General features: G+C 41.1%; 1 protein-coding gene and 1 pseudogene across 6 annotated transcripts in view; one reads left to right on the top strand and one right to left on the bottom strand.

Annotated features, from left to right (window-relative positions):
• Positions 1–1,755: 1,755 nt before the first annotated feature.
• On the top strand, positions 1,756–2,158 carry LOC150021782 (prefoldin subunit 4-like; annotated as a pseudogene).
• Positions 2,159–4,072: 1,914 nt separating this feature from the next.
• Positions 4,073–20,320, bottom strand: part of SAP130 (Sin3A associated protein 130) — a 120,279-nt gene continuing 104,031 nt past the window's right edge. For all 6 annotated transcript variants that reach the window (XM_090278881.1, XM_090278895.1, XM_090278893.1 and 3 more), the window contains 3 exons: positions 6,382–6,485; positions 5,240–5,353; positions 4,073–4,981 (listed from right to left, as the gene is read on the bottom strand). In XM_090278881.1, the coding sequence (XP_090135007.1) occupies positions 4,823–4,981; positions 5,240–5,353; positions 6,382–6,485 (377 nt within the window). In that variant the 3' untranslated portion in view covers positions 4,073–4,822. The remainder of the gene's footprint in view (positions 4,982–5,239; positions 5,354–6,381; positions 6,486–20,320) is intronic.

The following is a 20,320-nucleotide window of genomic DNA, read 5'->3' as shown; positions in this document are numbered from 1 at the left end:
TTCAGCTGGGAGACTGAGTCTTACTAAATACCTGAAATACTCAATGCCCTGAAAAGCAGTTGGCCAAGCAATGGGCCAGTCTCCATTATATCCTACTGATAACACACTCTTCCCTAAAGCTAATCAAGCTTTGGATCCACTAGACAAGGATAAAGTGGGCACTGCCTGAAAAGGACTGGATCTTGCTGCTGTTGATACTGAAAGGGAAACCTGGACTTGCACTCCTGAAGGAGATTTAAAATTCCTCCTCTCAAAGCTAAGGGACAATGTTGTTTTTTTATAAATATTTTTGCTTTCCCTCCCTTTTTTTTTTTTTTTTTTTTTTTTTTTACTGCATTTCCCAGGCAGTGGCTTTCTCAGCAAATTTATTCTGCTCGGGTGGGGGGTAGGGGTGCTACCAAATCCCTATCCAGGGTCAGATCATGGGGAACCTTTAGTCTCTCTCTCGTTTTTGACCCCTCACTAAACGATTATTTGTCTGTACAATAGATCTCACTTTGGAAGCCCATTTGAAATTGTGTTTCTTGAAATGTGAAGCATTCTACCAGCTTCAGTTATCCAGCAATACATCCTTTGGACATTGTGTATGCCACTGCTCAGGGACAGCCAAGTGATCTGGACTTTGAAAGATCCTTCTCTCTTGCATAAATGCTTCCCTCCATTCCTGATCCTCTCTTCCCTTGTTGGATAGCAAAAATCTATGAACCTAGAGGTTGATAAGACTACCACCTTTGCCTAAAGGAAGTAATTACAGAAAAATGAGACGTTTGTCCATTTGCCCTTGTAAGAATACAAGGGTCCAGTTTTAAAGGGGGGAATTGAGGTAGCAGACATAGGGCGGAGCTGCATTGCTCATGTAACCAACTCAAGCCTTGCAAATACTCTGCCCCTAGTGTGGAGCATTATGCTCCTAGTAGCAGATCTTCTGCACCCTGGGCAAGATGGCGGCAGGAGGAAGTATTTCACAGAACACTTGCAAGGCTAGCAGGATAATTGAATAGGGGAAAAACTCCTACCACCTTCAGGTCCCTGATGAGAGTGGGACCAGGGTTAAGGCAGGCACCTGCACCACAGATCAGAATGATGGTAGGGAGTAGGGATACACCAAAGAAGCCTGTCAGTCTAGCCTAGGGAAAAGGAATTGGTTGGAGACTGGGGGTCGGACGACCCTTCTAGAGCATGTGGAAGTTTAGGAAGTCATTGGGCATTCTGAGAAAGCACCCGGTCCATCCCATATCTGAAACTAATATAAGCTCACAGAAGGAAGAGATGCTTTCTTACCCATCTGGTGAATGTACTGGTGGTGTATTCACAGGACCTTCTCACCCTGGAAACCACATGGCCTATGGAGGTGGTGGCCATAAGCACAGGTTCCAGTAGGTAACCTGAAGCTAGACAGTGTCCGGGAGCAACCTGAGCTGCCTGGATGACACTTAGTGGCTGCCTGATTCCTAACAGATGGTACTTTAAATGTGAGAAGGAAGTCTGGACACTGTTTGGTTTTGGTCTGGCTGAGGAAGGATGGGCTTTGAGGTAAGAGTCTGCCATGCTCCTAGATTGTGCAGCATTTGAATAAAAACCTTTCCTTTCTCATCAGCCTCTGCCTCCAGAATTTGCCTATACATTGCAGTGGGCATCCAAATCCCTTTGGTTTTGTAACATAACCTCTAAATAACTTAAAATTCTAAACTGTGTCTATATTATTGCTATGATAAAATCACTGAAACCAGCTAGTGAAAATTATGGGGTCCCAAGATGGCGGCCACCATTAGGAAGGAGGCTGCAGAAGGTGTCAATGTTACTTTTGAAGATGAAGAAGATAAGCACATTTGCATGAAATACAAGCAGCATCACAGAGCTGAAGGAAGAAATAGATATAAAAAAAAGAAACTACCGAATTTAGAAGATGCTAGTGAAGACATCATGCTTGCAGATGATGACTGCTTAATGATGCCTTATCAAACTGTTTTCATTAGCCATTCTCAGAAGAAACATAAGAAACATTAGAAGATGCAAAGAAATGTTTTTCTTTCTCCCTCTCTCTCTGAAAAAAAAAAAAGGATTCAGAGTGGAATCAATTCAGTGAGTATTAGCAGATTTGAAAGTTTAGTTATATGCAAAATTTGGGAACATAAACCTTGAAGCTGTTGCAAATTAAACACTTTATACTTTAAAAATTGTTTAACAAACTTGAATATTGTTTAAATGATCATTTCCCTCCTTCAAAAAATAAAAAAGGAAAACATCTTTTTAAAAATTTTATTCATTTATTTAACAGCAACTTGCCTATTTTCATGTCTTGCTTTTTTATAGTTTTAAAAGAAGATAGTATTCATCTATGTATTTTGCATAATGATTATCCAGTTTAGGGATTTTAAGTCATGCTACTAAAATCAGTTAAGTAAAAAAAAAAAAAAAAAGTTGAATGCAAGCATATGTTCATACAAAGAACAGAAATGTGGGAAACAGTTGTATCCGTAATAAACCAGACTGCTAACAAACAGAATGCCTTTTTACTGGTGAACCGATCAACAACTTGTAGAACAGCCAAACAATGGAATGCTTGCTAATCGGTAATAAAAAGCAATAAATTATTCTTACTAATAAATGTCACCCCAATACATTTAATGAAAAAACAACAATGAACTACTGAAACAAGCAACACAAATATAACTTAGCATAAATTTCCATTATGCTGTGTAGAAAAAGCCAGACTCCTTCCCTTAATAGATAATATAGTGATGATTCCATTCATATATTCCAGAAAATGCGAAGTAGGATGACAATAAGCAGATTGACTGAAGATGGGGAGGCAAGTTAAGGGCTTGAGAGAGAAATCATAGCAGTACAAGGGAAATTAGGGGTCTGATAGATATGTTCACTACCTTGAGTGTGGGTGTTTCAGGGGTGTACACATGTCAAATCTTATCAAACTGCATACTTTAAAATGTTTAGTTTATTGCATGTCAAGTACTTTTCAATAAAATTACTTTTAATAATATTGTGCACGTTGGCAAGATTCATTCCCCTGTCTCTCTCAACTTCTGATCATAGTGTCCTCAAAAGGCAAAGAAAACTGCAAACACTATTATGCTAACCTGCACTGTCATCAAGCTTATATTGACAAGCTTCCTTTGACCAGGGTTATCCAAAATTTGTTTAAATGAAGGTGACAATACTTTTAGAGAGAACATGTCTGTAATGCAGGATTCCAAATATCTGAATTCTGTCCTTCACTAGTCAGCATACTACATGGCATATACACAGATGAAACTGAGGCAAAGGAACACTATTATAGTAGTCACACTACACTGGTGATTAGTAAACAGTCAGTAGTATTTTTAAAAATTGGCTCTATACCCCAACGAAACACTCTAGTGAAGCAGTACAATCGTCTCAAGGACTTTAGCCAAGGTTATGCAGGCCAATGTGTCCTAATGAGAGGAAAACCAAGAGGCTCCTTGCCTTTCTCCCTCAGTCCTATACCAGGTGAAAGCTTACCATTCTAATTCAAGGAAGGCTGTCTCAGGTGAGACAATCTAAAGAGTAAGAACACTAGTCCCAAAAACCTGGTCAGAATTGGTACAAACTCAGTCTCAAATCTGTTCAGGTTAGGGTAAAGAGAAGAGCACCAGCCCCAACTTGAATATTGGAAATACATGTCCAGCTAGATGGAGAACATCCAGCCAGAAGGGAGACATGACTACTTGTGCCCAGAGGAAGCAAACCTGGGTGACCTTACTACTCCAGAAGGTTAACAGGAAGCAAGAGTAACCCTATGAAGAAAACTCATTCCTGGATGCTTCACCCTGCAATTGCAGCCTTAGTTGTCCCAAAACTTGACCAATCTGAAATGGGATACCATATAGTCTTGTATGTAGCTAACCAAGAGCCATTGTGGCATCTTCAAAATAGTAGGATAGCAGGATAAGTGGAACTCTTAAGTGTAATAATAAAACTTTGTTACAGAGTAGACTCTCAGCAATGTATGAGAAACTCCAGTAGGGTCAACACTCAAGTGACATTCAGCACAGCAACAAGTAACTCTATAAAATGATGGACACTGCTCATGTATGAAACCTCTTTGAGTCCTTTATTAACATCTGGAGATGTGTGGTACATATAATTAACAGCATCACACTAGCTACAGAAGTACAGATAACCAAGAATGTACTTCAGAACAAGGAACTCAGGGCAATTTATGGTGTTGCCTGCTCTGAGCATCCACAAAAACCCAACTTTGTAATATGCAGGACAGACAATATTAATAATCTCACTTTGAAATGGTTCTTAAAAATGACAATTGATAGTTCAAACCCTTTTAGAGTGTGAGATGCGCCAGGTCTCTGGGTGGCATGGCACTGCTGAAAAAGGCCAGCTCTGGCTTGAAGGTCAGAGTAGGAACCGACTGGGATGAGGGAAGAGGTTTGACTTTCAGTGTAGAGATAACAGGTGGTCCAAGTGGATACTTTCAGTCTAGGCTCAGTATGGATCCTACAGGAATCCATCAGATAGTTTATAAACTGGAAAGCTGAAAAATGCCAGCCATCTTTTGTGTCTCCAATTCCAACTGGTAGACACTGATGCATCAGGAGGCATTTATGACACAGTAAACTTAAAAGAGGGATGTGCCTAAAAGAAAGAATGGAATTCACTGATCCTCTTGTGACACTTGGGTGCCATGGGTCCCTCTGCTTTCACATGTGAATTAAGGTACGTTTCCTTTATTTCAATGTTACACTTGGAAATAACTGAAACCCTCCCTCCAATCCCACCATTATTCTTCATAAATTCTGTTTCCGAAGTTCTGATTCTTCTGGATCTAGACTTTTTCCTTTCGCTTCAATTTTGATACCTTCTTGACAGTCCCATTCTTATTCAGAAGCTTCAGGACACGATCTTTATGATCTAAAACCTTAAGCATGGAGTCTCTGGCCTCACTGATCTGATCCATCACAAGTTTACACCTCTGCATATTCCCCTGAAATAAAAGACACGTCATTGTCAATTAGTAACCTTGAGGATGATTTGGTTTTTAAAGAACTTCTCATCTTTAAATTGAGACCATTTTGAGGCTTTCACATAGAAGAATGTTCTAGTGTTTCTTGGTAATGAAAACTGAAGTAAATAAAAGGTTTTATTTAGATTATTAGTGGATGAGCAAGGGAAAGGAAGAAGTAAGACTACAGTAAACAATTCCATAAAGTGGATGATCAGAAAGGAAAGGGCTCACTCAAACCTGTATTAGTTCATTTATTCGGTGTAGATCATCATCAGTTGCTGCTTTTTTCTTTGGGATAATCCCTTCCTGTAGGTTGGTGAGTCTTTCATAAACATCATGTTCTAGATTTGTCTGCAACACATGAGGGGTTAGGGGGGGAACATGACTTCAGAAATACTTTTTTTTGTCAAGTTCAGGCAAATAAACCCACCTTGAATCACCTTTCTAAACTAGTCTGAGAGCTATTAGGGTGATGAAATCCTTTCTCTCAATGACTAAATTGATCAATAACAATTTATGTTACAATTTGACATACGACTAATTCAGAGTCCATCTTCAAGTATAACTTTTAAGTATTGCCCTAAATTCAATACCTCTGGAAAACAAGTCTACAAGTTTCATAGAAATATGTTTCTCTGCTAAGTACAGAACTAGCCACAGTACCACTTTTATTATATATATTCATAACAATGTTCAGAACGCAGCTACTTCAAAGACAGAAAAACTTCATGAGATTGTTGTTTTGATTGCCATCCCTGCACGTCACTGGTGAAGTAAAGATTCCTGCCCTAGGGTTATGGAAACAGTTGAATAGCAGTTTACTAGTCAACATACTCACAGACCAGGGGAAGAGGATACTGCACACTATGTGGGGCCACAGGGGCCATGAGAGGGCTGTATTCCAACACAGTGAACAAGCAGGGGCTGTAGGAGGCAGGCTCTGTAGTATCAAGAGGGAGAGGGACCCCATGTTTCCCATGTGACTGGCTTATTTGAATAATATTGCAAGCTGGCAGAGGACTAAAGCCTAGTCTTCAGTGAGAAGTGGGAATTGTGCCTGGTCCCCGTGATAAAAAGCCAAGTGGGAAGGAGGGACTTTGCTGAGGTCATTTGAGGCTCCCTGTCATGGCAACACATAGTACTGAAGTTTAATTGCAGGTGTTCAGTATATTTTGGTTCTGGATACCAGACTAAAATATATTTAGATCATAATGATATCTATGAAACATATACAATAATTATGCTATTTAGCACACATGAAAATTCTATTATGACCCATGTTAATTAGGAATGCTTCAGAATTACTCAAAAAAAAAAAAAAAAAAAAAAAAAAAGCTCTGTGACTAGATACCTCAAGTATGTGCTAGGACTCAACCTACCAGCTGCAGCAACTGGGCAGCACAGAGGTGTACTTTCCAACCTTGGGCACGACAGGACACTCCTTTCTGATTAGCTATTTCTTGCAGCATAGCTTTCTTCTCCTCTGGAACCATAAACAAAAAAAAAAAGTATACTTCAATTTTAGAAAGCTGAAATCCTTAGTGTTCAAGCTACACAAGTGCTATTATTTTATCAGTAATTTTTTCTCTTAAATATCTTTAAATAAATCCTTTGCATTGGAGTATTAAGAATAGAAGTCACAACAGTTTCTTTTTGTCCACCCCCTAAGAATTCTCCACAGGAAAAAATGGGACAACTGTAAAAGAAAAACAATTAAAAAAAAAAAAAGAAGAAGAATGGTTTACAGACATGCTCTGCTAACATAGTGAGTTCAAAAGATGACAAGTTACTATTCTAATCTCCTAAAAGAGGAAAAATAGTTTTTAGTGGGTTGCAGCCTTATGCATGTGTGATGTTTGCAAGCATGTGGGAAGTTGGGCATGAAGTCCTAAAAGCTCTTCAGTATTAATCACAAGAATCAAATTTAAATAACACACCTGGGCAGTAAGATATAAATGAAATGTATCATTTGTGCTGGAGAGAGACAAACTAGGATTGAGGGGTGCTTGTCAAAGGTGAGTTTACTATATTTGGGAAGTTTTAATTACTGTGTAACCAGGATTTAAAATATATTTACACATTATGTGGATAATTAAAAATTATTTTATTTTAAAAATTACTCTTAGAAAAACAATCTATGTATTTGTCAAAACCCAGAGAATGCACAACACCAGTATTGAACCCTAATACAAACGATGATATTTGTGTGATGACAATGTATCAGTACAGGACTATTAGTTGTAACAAACGTGCCACGGCAGTGGGGATGTTGATAGTGGGGAAGACTGTGCATATGGGTGAGGTAGAGGGGTGTATGAGATATTTCTGTACCTCCTGCTCAATTTTGTTGTGCAACTAAAACTGCTGTACAAAGTTCATCAATTTAAAAAAAAATCCCTATATAGGAGGCAAATATTAGCATAAAAATGATTAAATAATTTTAAAACATTTTGAGATAATTACAGATTTAATTACAGTTGTACAAAATAATACAGAGATGCTGTAGAGTCTTTACCTAGTTTTCTCCAACAGGAGCATGCTGCAAAACTACAGTACAATACCACAACATTGATATAGTACACGGACCCTATCGTTTTCACATTTTAGATGCACTTGTGGGTTTCAATAAAAGCATTTAAAAAACTTTTAAATTTGAAATAAAGATTCACAGCAAGTTACAAATATAGTATAGAATATAGATATATCTGATAAGGAACTTTTATCTAAAACACATGAAGAATTCTTTTAAAAAATGTACCTATCTGCCATGCAACTTTATTAGATCTTTTCGCATCACCATTTATCTCTCCTATATCCTCTTCCACCTCCATCTATCTCCTTCCCCAACAATCACCACATTGTTGTCTATGTTCATGAGTTTTGTTTCTTTTTCTCAATCCATCCATGTCTCCAGAAAAATTCTTACAACTCAATAATAGAAAAAACAGTAAAAAATGAAGGGCAGAGAATTCAAACAGACATCTTCCCAAAAGATATATGGATGATCAATAAACACATGAAGATGTTCAACATCATTAGGACATTAGAGAAATGCCAATGAAAAGCACATTGAGAGTGATGTCAAAAGAATGGTGGCATGAGAGGTCCTCTTGGTCTCTTATCCTGAAGTTTCAACAATTTAAAAAGCTATAACTCAACATAGGATTCCCTGTTCAACATACAGGCACACCTGAGAGATCCATACATTGAAGCATCTAAAGGTGGTCAAGTGGAGACAAACAGGGTAGGTGAGAAGGGAGGAAGGCTCAGACTAGCAATGGAGCCAGGAGCTCAAGGCAGGGCTCAGCCCAGAGAGGAGAGGAAGCTGCTTGTGGCTGGCACTTCCTTCAGTCAGGAGGAGCAGAGAGACTTGGTGGGCATTCCTGAAGGAGTGAGCGGTGCAAGCTGTGGCTGAGCCGAAAAACCCTGGCAAGGACACAGCATGGTGTGCGGCCACAGAAGTTTAGCAGTGGGTATTCCAAAAAGAGAAACAAAGCCACAGAGCCCTGCCACCCTGTGGACTCCCAAAGCTTGCCTCCTGTTGCCCTTGGTGTTGGGTTGAGAAGCACACTATCTGCAAACCCAAGAACTGTTACTACAGAATAGCTATCTTCCCTGAGTAAAGGGTGCATTCTGTGATTGAACCCTGGTTGGGATACATTGGTGGGGTCCCCCATAGAGGTCTGAGATCACCATTACAGAAAGGGCAAAACAAAGAAGGCAGCTGGGTTCTCCCAGACAATCCCACCTCCAAGTATCATGGCTGCACTTACAGTCATGGGGTCAGCTTTGGGATTTCACAGAGCTAAAAAATCTCTTAATTTAGTGCCACCTACTGGAAAATAATAAAATACCTCTTTGTATTAATCTAAAGAAGTGTCACTCACACATGACGCTCAGACAGAGAAGGAAATCATTAATACCATGAATGACCAAGGTAGCAAAGCAGCTCAGAAGTAATGAAAAATCTCCAGAAAATAAACTTAGACATGGAAATATGTGATATAAATGACAGAGAATTCAAGAGTGCAGTTCTGAAAAAAACTCAAGATTCAAGAAAACACAGGCAGTTGAAAGAGCTCAGAAAACAAATCAATGAACAAAATGAGTACTTTGCCAAAGAGATCAAAACTTTTAAAAAAAGAACAGACATTCTTCAGATGATGAATTCAATGAAAGAGATCAAGAATGAACAAGTGAGCATAGGAAATAGAGCCTTCTACAGTGAGGAAAGAATTAGTGATTCCAAAAATAGAAATCTAGAAATGACACAGAAGGTAGAAGAGAGACTTGGGTGTAAAAAAAAAAAAAAGAAATGAAAGAGCTCTATGAGAACTATCTGACTCTATCAGAAAGGACAATAAGGTATACCAGAATTAGAAGAGAGAAAGAAAACGAAAAGCCTATTCAAATAATTGATGAGACCTTCCCAAACCCATAGAAAGAGCAAGATCCTCGAATTTGGGAAGGAAACAGAACATAGTTACCTCAATGCAAAGAGGTCTTCTGCAAGGCACACTGCATTAAAATTGTCAAAAATTAATGACAAGATAGAATTCTCAAGGCAGTCAGGGAGAAAAAGGAAGTAACCTATGAAGGAAAGCCCATTAGGTTATCCTCGGACTTCTCAGCAGTAACTCTACAAGCCAGAAAAGAGTGGAACCAAATATTCAAACTACTGAAAGAGAGAAGTTACCAGCCAAGAATAATATATCCATCACAGTTATCCTTCAGATATGAAGGAGAAATAAAGACTTTTCCAGACATGCAGAAGGTGAGAGAATTTAGCACCAGAAGACATCCACTGCCTGAACTACTCAAAATCACAACACATGAGTAAGATTACCAACAAGCTTACAGCATAAACAGGGTAATTTGTGATTAAAAAAACAAAACAAAACAAAACTAAAACCCATAAAAGGCAAGGGGTAAAGGTGTAAATTTGCAATGGAGGATGAAGATCAGATGCATTTAAAAGATAAAAAACTACTGTATTTATGAAACTTTCTTTTTCATAAACTAATGGTAACCATACACACAAAAACAAAAACCGAGACACAAAGCTTAAAAGAAAAGAGAAAACTGAGAAACGAAGTATGGAATACCACCAGGAATTCCAGTCAAGATGGCAGCATAGGTAAACACAACTCACCTCCTCATACAACTACATCAAAGTTACAACTAAATTATAGAACAACCATCACTCAGAACTGTCAGAAATTGAGTTAAACGGAAGTCTGACAACTAGGGAATTAAAGAAATCACATCCATACAGACTGGTAGAAGGAGGGAAGACACGGAATGGGCTGGTCCCACATCCATGTGTGGTGAATAAAAATTCGGGAGGGATATCTCAGGAGTGTGGAGTCCCAGCTCTATACCAGACCCTAGCCCAGGGTTCCAGTGCCAGGAAGATAAGTCCCCATCACATCTGGCTGCAAAAACCAGCAGGGATTGAGTCAGTGGAAGAAACTTCTAAAGTCCCAAGCAGCTCCTCTTAAAGAATCCCCACACGATCTTACTCAGACTCACTCCCTCTGAGCTCCAGCACTGGGGTAGTAGTTTGAAAGGCACCAGTGGCATATGGGGAGAATATGAAGTGTCTGGCAAAAGGTGAGAACAGCTTTCTCCCAGACACAAAGAAGGGCAGAGCCACAGAGCAGACAGGCGGGTGCCATTTCTGAGACTCCATCAACCTGGCTAACACTGTTTATCCTGCTCTGGAGATCCCCTGAGACTCTGTCCCACACAACTTAGAGCTGCTAATAGTGGCTTTTTCATATGAATGGCTGGAGTTGGTTCATGCTCCATAACTTCCAAAATCCTGTCAAATAATAGTGTGCCAGGCCTGCACCTCTTTCTAAGTGGCTGCAGGAATGGTGCTAGCAGCAACCAGCCTAGATTTACAGCTGGTTTTGTCTGGGAGTCGCCAAGCCTACCACAAGTAGCAGCAATCCCAGATTGCTCTACAGCTCAGGCAGGGTGGCCTGAGGGAAAGCACAGGTGGGGGGCTGACCTTGGCCTGCACCGCCTAGGAAACCCCAGGACCTATGCTTCCAGTGGACAGCTACAGACCACGCTGGAGCACCACCACCCTGCCTCTGCACAGCTGATCCTCCACAGACAGCAGAAGTTGGTGGTCAGTGGTCACATCCAGTCCTTGCAAATGACTTACCTGGGTAAATCCCTCCCATTGACCTGTTAACAGCAACCAAGGTTCAACTACAAGAGGTGAGTGTACTCAGTCCACACGAAGGGCACACCTCGAGTACCAAGCTTGGGTAATAGGACAGGCTGTGCGACAGGACCCTTCAGGACACCTACTGCATTAGGCCATGATACCAAGACAGGGAGTCATAGCAATTCTACCTAATACATAGAAGCAAACACTGGGAGGTTGCCAAAATGAAGAGACCAAGAAACATGGCCCCAATGAAATAACAGATCAAAATTCCAGAAAAAGAACTAAACAAAATGGAGATAAGCAATCTATCAGATGCAGAGTTCAAAAACACTTGTTATAAGGATGCTGAAGGACCTTAGTGAGGACCTCAGCAGCATAAAAAAAAAAAAAAATCCATCCCAAAACAAAGGATACACTAATTGAAATAAAGAACAATTTACAGGGAAACAAACGTAGGGTGAATGAAGCCAAGAATCAAATCAATGATTTGGAACATAAGGAAGCAAACAACAACCAATCAGCATAAGAAGGAAAAAGAATCCAAAAAACAAGAACAGTGTAAGGAGCCTCTGCGACAACTTCAAGTATTCCAGCATTCACATCATAGGGGTGCCAGAAGGAGAAGAGGAAAGCAAGAAATTGGAAATCTATCTGAAAAAATGCTGAAAGAAAACTTCCCTAATTCAGTGAAGGAAATACACATGCAAGTCCACCAAGCACAGAGTCCCAAACATAATAGATGCAGAGAGGTCCAGTCTAAGATACATTATAATTAAAATGCCAAAAGTGAAAGATAAAGAGAGACTCTTAAAAGCAGCAAGAGAAAAGCAGAGTTACCTACAAAGGAATGCCCATAAGACTGTCAGGTGATTCCTCAAAGGAAACTTTGCAAGCTAGAAGGGACTGACAAGAAATATTCAAAGTATGGAAAGCAGGGACCTACAGCTAAGATTGCTCTTCCCAGCAAAGATATCATTTAGAATCGAAGGGAAGATAAAGGGCTTCTCAGAGAAGAAAAATCTATAGGAGTTCGTCATCTCCAAACCATTATTATATGAAATGTTAAAGGGACTTGTTTAAGAAGAAGATGATCAAAACTATGAACAATAAATGGGAATAAATACATATATATCAACAATTAAGTCTAAAAAACAAACTAAGCAAACAAGAACAGAGACTGAATCATGGCTACGGAAAGCATTTTGATGGATGTCAGGTTGGAGCAGGGGTGTAGGGGAGTGCATGAGGAGGTGAGAGGGTTAAGAAATACAAATAGGTAGTTACAGAATAGCCATGGGGATGTAAAGTACAGTACAGGAAATGGAGTAGCCAAAGAACTTAGGTGCCTGACCCATGGACATTAACAAAGGACTGCCTGAAGGAGTGGGGGGTGCTGGGTGAAGGGGGGCAAACGGGGCAAAGTTGGGACAACTTATTTGTATTATACAATCAATAAAATATAATAATAATAAAAAAAAGAAGCACAGAATACCACCAAACAAAAACAACAGAGAGAAACATAAGAACCACTGTAGGCACAAGGTACCAGAAAACAAAAGATAAAATTGCTATAAAATAATCCTCACACATCAATAATTACCCTAAATATAAATGGATTGAATTCACCAATAAATAGGCACAGAGCAGCAGACTGGATCAAACAACAAAACCCAACCATATGCTGCTTTCAGGAGACACATCTAAGATGCAGACAGAAAGGTAGATTCAAAGAGAGATGGCGGAAAATGATTCACTAAGCAAATCACATACACAGAAAAGCATGTGTAGCCATACTCATACCTGACAAAATAGGTTTCAAGATAACAACGGTAACAAGAGACAAATATGGACATTTTATAATGATAAAGGGGACACTACATCAAGAAGACACAACACTTCTTAATATATATGCACCCAATCAGGGAACACCAAAATATAGAAGCATTTACTAACAGAACTAAACAGAGAAACAGTCAAAAACACAATCATGGTTGGGGACCTTAACACTCGAGTGACAGCTGTAGATCGATCATCCAAAGAGAAAATCATTAAAGAAATATTGGCCTTAAAAGACACATTAGACCAAAATGGACATAATTGACAATTACAGTCTTTCATCTCAGAACATCAAGTTATACGTTCTTCTCCAGTGCACATGGAATGTTCTCAAGGACAGACCATATTTTGGGTCACAAATCTAGCCTCGAAAAATTCAAGTAGATTGAAATTATACCAAGCATAGTCTCTGACCACAATGCTTTGAGATTAGAAATCAACTGCAAAAAGGAAGCCAAGAAACCCACAAATATGTGGAGATTAAACAATATACTACTAAAAAGTGGCTGGGGAAAAGAAGAAATAAAATGTGAGATCAAAAGATATATATAAACAAATGAGAACGACAACATGACATATAACTTCTAGGATGCAGTGAAAGCAGTAATAAGAGAGAAGTTTATAGCATTACAGAACTATCTCAAGAAACAAACAAAATTTCAAGTAAATAACCTAGCATTACATCTTAAAGAACTAGAAAAAGAACAAAAGCAACCAAAATCGGCAGAAGAAAATAATAAAAATTAGAGTAGAATCGAATGAAATAGAGAACAAAAAAAGACTACACAGAAACTACAACAAAGAGCTGGTTCTTTGAAAAGGTTAATAAAATTGACAAACCTATGGTTAGCCTCACTAAGGAAAAAGAAAGACCCATATAATCAAAATCAGAGAAATTACCACAGACAACACAGACATACAAAGGATCATACTAGAATACTATGAAAGACTATCTGCCACCAAATTCAATAACCTAGAAGAAACTGATTAAGCGCCTAGAAATATATAACCTTCCTATTGTGAATCATGAAGAAATGTTAAATCTGAACAGATTGATCAGCAGTGAGGAAAATGCAACAACTACAAAAACTCCATCGAAAATAAAAGTCCAGGACAAGATGGCTTCACTAGTGAATTCTACTAAATGTTAAAAGATTTGAAACCTATAAGACAAGATAAAATACTACCATTTGTGACAACCTGGATGAACCTTGAGAGTATTAAGTTGAGTGAAACAAGTCAGTCAGAAAAAGCTAAGAACCATATGATTTTACTTATATGTGGGATACAAAACTGAAAGTCATGGACACAAACAATAGTGTGGTGGTCACCAGAGGGAAAAGGGTAAGCGGTGGAGGGGCCCTAGTATATGGCAACAGAGGGCAGTCTGACTTTGGGTTATGAGCACACAGTGCAGTGTATAGATCTTGTATCACGGATACATGCACCTGAAACCTATACGATTCTTTCGACCAATGTCACTCTAAAAAATCAAAAACAAAAAACCACACTGAGGTACCACTTCCCACTCACCAGCATGCCATAATAAAAAAGTCAGTAAGTTATGGTGAGGATGTTGAGAAATCAGAAGCAACATGCATTGATGATGGTAGAGTAAAATGTATTTGCTTTGGAAAGCAGTTCAGCAGTTCTTAGAATGTTAGATACAGAGTTACCCAACAACTCCAAAATTCCATTCCTAGGTACATATCCAAGAGAAAGGAAAACAGAAATCCACACAAAAATTTGCACAAATGTTTGCAGCATCATTTTCATAACGAAAAAGTGGATGTAGCTCAAATGCCCATCAAGTGATGAATAGATAAAAGCTGGTATTCATAAACTAGAATAATTGGCAAAAAAAGGAATGAAGCATTGATATATGCTACAACATTGATGAATGTTAAAAACATGCTAAGTGAAATAAGTCAATAACAGAAGGCCACACATTATGATTCCATGCATATGAAATGCCTAGCATTAGAAAAGCTATAGAGACAGGAAATAGATCAGAGGTTGCCTAGGGCTGAGGAGTAGGGAGGAGTGAAGATGCCAGGGGTGATGGCTAAGGGGTGTGGAGTTTCTTATTGGAGTAATGAAAAAAATTTAAATTAATTGTAATGATGGATACACAATTCTGTGAATACACTAGAAGTCACTAAATTGTAATTTTAATATGTGAATTATATTTCTCTAAAGCTATTAAAAAAAACAGTAAACAGAGATCATTTACCTCACTGATTAAATCTCACATAACTGTAGTACAATATCAAACCAAGGAAATCGCCATTGATATAAAGTGTGAGTGTAGTTATATGTCATTTTATCACATGTGTAGATTCATGCGACCACCACTGCAATTCAGATTCAGAACTAGTACATCAACACAAAGATTTCTATTATGCTACACCGTCATGGTCATACCACCCATTCCTCATCATTAATCCCTAGCATCATTTGTATAATTCTGTCATTTTGAGAATGTTATATAGATCGGAATCACATGGTTATATGTCCCTTTAAGAGAGCCATCCAAGCTGCTGAATGGTCAATAGTTCTTTCCTTTTCAACCCTAAGTAGTATTTAATACTACCAAAGTTTGTTCAACCATTTGCCCACTGACTATCATTTGCCTTGTTTCCAGTTTGTGACTCTTATGAAAACAGTTGCTATGAACATCTGTGTACAAATTTTTGTGTGGACACAGGTTTTTATTCTTCTGGAATAAATGCTCAGGAGTGCAACTGTTGGTTCATGTAAGTGTCTATTTCATTTTTACAAAATTGCATTTAGCGATTATTTTCCAGAGTTTCTCAGCAATGTCTGAGCATGCTTTGCTAACCTGCTCCCTAGTGAGACTGGTGAAAAAGTTTAAAATATCCATTTAAACCTCTGAAAGTCCAAGGGCAAATAGCAAATGCAGAAACATCTATCCAAGCAAATCTACTAAAATGTGGTAAGAACAGGAAGTCTGTGGTATTTGAACAGATCGTTCCCTCTCCTTCTCCTTCTCAGCTCAGTGAGACAGAGACTCCATTCCAGAATGCTACAAGTAGAACTGTGCTCCCTCTCCTCCAGGTGAAGGGCTTTCTTCACAGGAGAAGCAGGACACCACCATTTCTCATCCTGCTCCCTGGCTCCCTGTTGCTGAAGTTAAGTCACAGGTGAGCACCATCGAAATGAGAGCGCTCCCTTTTGTTCAACCCGCACTCATAGAATACAGACTGTACCTCAGGCAAGACATGCTGAGGACACTGGGGTGTCAGGGGCCCTTCTTCTGGCTTGTAAGGTGGTAGTTTCCATAGTAGGAGAGAGGCAAGCCAAGGAGATATCAAGCTGCTCACTCTTCTTCCTTTCCACAGAGTACTCACCTCTTAAAGAGCAAGGTGTTACTCAGAGAGAAGGTTACCGGAATCCCCACCTCCATCCCCATAATCCCTGGCTAAGAGATTCTGCTAGCAGGGAAAAACAGTTCATAAGAACAGATATCTTCCTACTCTCTTCCCAAAGGAATTGACTCCATTTGTCAAAGGGTGAAGTTCAAACATAAAGGTGCTCCCAAGAACAGAGGAGGTTGTAGTCAGAAGCAATTGAGAAGAAATTTGTAGATTAATGAAGACACACAGTCTAAACTGTGGGCTGACTTGTTTGGAGGAGAAAACAAAGAATGAAAGTTGGGAGAAGCTCTCCTGGGGGAAGAGCAAATATCCAACACTGACCTTAGAAGCTATTCTGACCAGGAGCTACAATTTGACTGGATTAGATGGCAGAGGAATTTACTTCGTTACAGGGAAAATTCTAGTATATACTGTGTTAATAGTAGAGCAAATGGCAAGCAATTAGTGGGTTTTATCAGCTGCTGTAATCAGGAAGAGTTGGAAAGAGCTCCTTTCTCCCAGGATGACTGTGGCATACCCAAAGCTGTGTGTCCCTGAGGAACAGTACAGGCTTCACTCTTGATGGTGGAGTCGGGTAGAAGTGGACGTGGTTAGGCTTCTTTAAAATAATCCAGCCAGTCATTACAGTATTCCCTCATTTATCGCGGGCTGAGAAGAGCCAGCAGGAGGGTCCTCCGGGTGGTGCTCATGCAGCTGAGAACTAAGCTTTTCTACACTTGTACAGCACAAAATGCATGGACCCTCACACCCATATCTGCTTATTCCCCCCTGATTAGAGGGGAGAGTATTGAATATTGTTTCTCTCTCAAATTTAAATTGTCAAGATACTCAGGCTGAAATGAGTCTATATAAGCTGACAACTTCAGATGGTTTATCTTCCTACTCCACCCCATGCCCCAGAAAGAGGATGCTTTTTGGAGAGGGGGTTCTGTGTGAAGAGCCCCCTTACATTTATAGCAGTTCAATAGATGGCCACTCACAAGCATGAACACTTCCTACTTTCTGAAAACCCCAGCGAACCTCAAGATAATTCTTCGCAACGATCACTCTTTGCTCCATTAGACAGCTCTCTTGTCTCTTAATGCTTGTTCATGCTGTAGAGATTCAGGAGCAAGATGGAAGAGAGTGAAAAAAAGAAAAAAAGAAAAGACTTCTATTGCCTGAGGTAGTAAAAAAAGCAATGAACTAGATTGTTCAGACACAAACATTTGGAATCTTGCGTGCAGTTCATGTTCACAAGCAAGTGGGGAAGATACTACACTGTCCCACGAGCTGGAAATGCTGCTTTGCTCTTCTCCACCTTCTCTATCCCAACTTCCCCCTTTTTCAATATTTTAATATCTGTAAAGTACAATGGTTGTCAGCACACACACATACACGCAAATGGGTCTGGTTTAATGTAACTCTGAAAAGTCTTATTGCTTTTGTTTTGGACCAGCAATATTTATATGTGATATACTTATTTCCTGACTAGCAAAGAAAGTTGGAGTTCAATATTTTTTAGCTATTGAAATTGCTCCAAATTATAATAAAAGAATCAGGTCCTGGAAGGGGCAGGTGGCGCAGACACCAAGTGGGCCATCTCTACTCCTGTAAAGGAGGAAAGAGGAAGGACATCTCTAAAATCAGAGAAGGAAAACTCTGACTCCAAAAAACCTCCACTGCCTTGCGGCATACCTCTTCAGGGGAAAGGCTAAGGGAGTAAACCCCGACAGAAAATCCGGAGCCGGAGTCCCTAAGGCGGTTTGACATTGTAGTCAACACCGACAACTCCTGCGGCGCACCTGAAGCCAAGCTGTATTGACTTTGTCTTTCCCTTGGACCCTTCAGCTGCGAAGAGAGGGGGGGTCTGCTGCATGGGCAACAGCAGACCCTCCATATCACCCTGCCCAGGCTCTGTAGCTTCAGTTTCACTGGAGAGGACACTCCAGCGTCATAGCAAGATGTCGACTCAACACGGGAGGAGACAGATACCGGTTATAAGCTCATCCGATTGGCGAAGGAAACGAGCGCCAGGGGTCTCCTCTGACGGTGGGAGAGGTCATCGCACCTCACTGGACAGCTACCGCCCGCCTCAAGCTGGGCAGCCCCAGCCAATTAGGTGCCGTCTCGCCATGGCTCGCCTGCCCCACTGGGTGCGTGGGGATCAGAGAGGCGCCTCTCGAAAAGTGGGCCACAAAACACCCGCACCAGTTAATTCCAAGCAAACAACAAGAAAGAAGCCTCCGGCTCTTCGCCTCGCTAGCTGGAACATCAGGACCATGTGCCCCGGACTTACTGCAGACCTTCCATGGATCAACGGTGCCAGGAAAACCGCCGTCATCGATAGGGAACTGGCACGACTAAACATCGACATTGCGGCTCTACAGGAGACCCGGTTGGCCGACAACGGAACTATCAGAGAAACCAACTACACCTTCTACTGGCAAGGGAAGTCTCCGGACCAACCAAGACAGCACGGTGTTGGGTTCGCTGTGAAGAACACGCTTGTTAACTCCATAGAGCCACCCACAGGAGGCACAGAAAGATTACTTACCCTCCGATTGTCAACAACTTTCGGCCCAGTCAGCATTCTTAGCGCGTACGCCCCAACCCTCTGCGCCACCATCGAAGAGAAAGAACAGTTCTACCATGCACTGGACGAAGCGTTATCCAAGATCCCCAGAAGTAACGCTCTCTATCTCCTTGGAGACTTCAACGCAAGAGTAGGAGCCGACCACATGGCCTGGCCCACCTGCCTTGGAAACTTTGGGAGAGGAAAGATCAATGAGAATGGTCAGTGACTGCTTGAGCTTTCGTGTCACCACGGCCTGTGCGTGACAAACACATTCTTCAAGTGCAAAGAGATCCACCAGGTGTCATGGAGGCACCCCCGCTCCCGCCATTGGCACCAGCTTGACCTCGTCATCACCAGAAGAACGGGTATTGGCAGCACCCTCCTCACCCGCAGCTACCACAGTGCAGACTGCGACACGGACCATGCCCTCGTGGTAAACAAGGTGGGCATAATGCCGAAGAGGTTGCACCACTCCAAGATGAAGGGTCGCCCACGCATCAACACCAGTTGTGCCAGCAACCAAGACCCAGCAATTCATCAACAAGATGGAAGATGCACTCGGCGAGGGAGTGGCGGCAGATGACATTATCGAATCCAATTGGCCACGTCTCCGCGACGCCATATACAACTCCGCCATTATTGCTTACGGGAAGAAAGAGCGGAAGAACGCTGACTGGTACGAGGCTCACTGGGAAGAAATGGAACCCGTGATCGAGGCTAAGAGGAAGGCCCTACTGGCTTACAAGGTCACGCCCACTCCCAGTACACTTCAAGCTCTACGGGCTGCCAGGAACAAACTCCAGAAGACCGCCCGCCACTGTGCCAACACCTATTGGCTAAACCTGTGCAGAAGCATTCAGGAAGCCGCCGATATAGGCAACGCACGAGGAATGTATGAGGGTATCAGGAAGGCAACAGGCCCAATCCCCTCCAAGATCGCCCCCCTTAAGTCCAAGACAGGTGAGGTCATCACTGACCAGGAACAGCAAATGCGGCGGTGGACCGAGCACTACCTCGAGCTGTACGCAACGAAGAACACCGTAACAGACACTGCTCTTAACGCCATCCCAGACCTACCAGTCATGGAGGAGCTAGACACCCCACCTACTGCGGCAGAGCTCAGCAAAGCCATCGACCGCCTCGCTTGCAGGAAAGCACCAGGAAGCGACGGAATCCCTCCAGAAATCCTAAAGAGCGGGAAACCAGTCCCGCTACAGCCGCTCCACCATCTACTCTGTCGCTGCTGGAAGGAGGGTTACATCCCCCAGGATATGAGAGATGCCAACATTATCACCATGTACAAGAACAAAGGAGACCGCAGCGACTGCAACAACTACCGGGGC

This window comes from Furipterus horrens, unplaced genomic scaffold, assembly GCF_987537825.1.
Source record: "Furipterus horrens unplaced genomic scaffold, mFurHor1.1.pri manual_scaffold_1, whole genome shotgun sequence".
NCBI lineage: Eukaryota > Metazoa > Chordata > Mammalia > Chiroptera > Furipteridae > Furipterus > Furipterus horrens.
The sequence above is the reverse complement of the archived record's forward strand: the minus strand, read 5'-3'. Positions and strand labels throughout refer to the sequence as shown.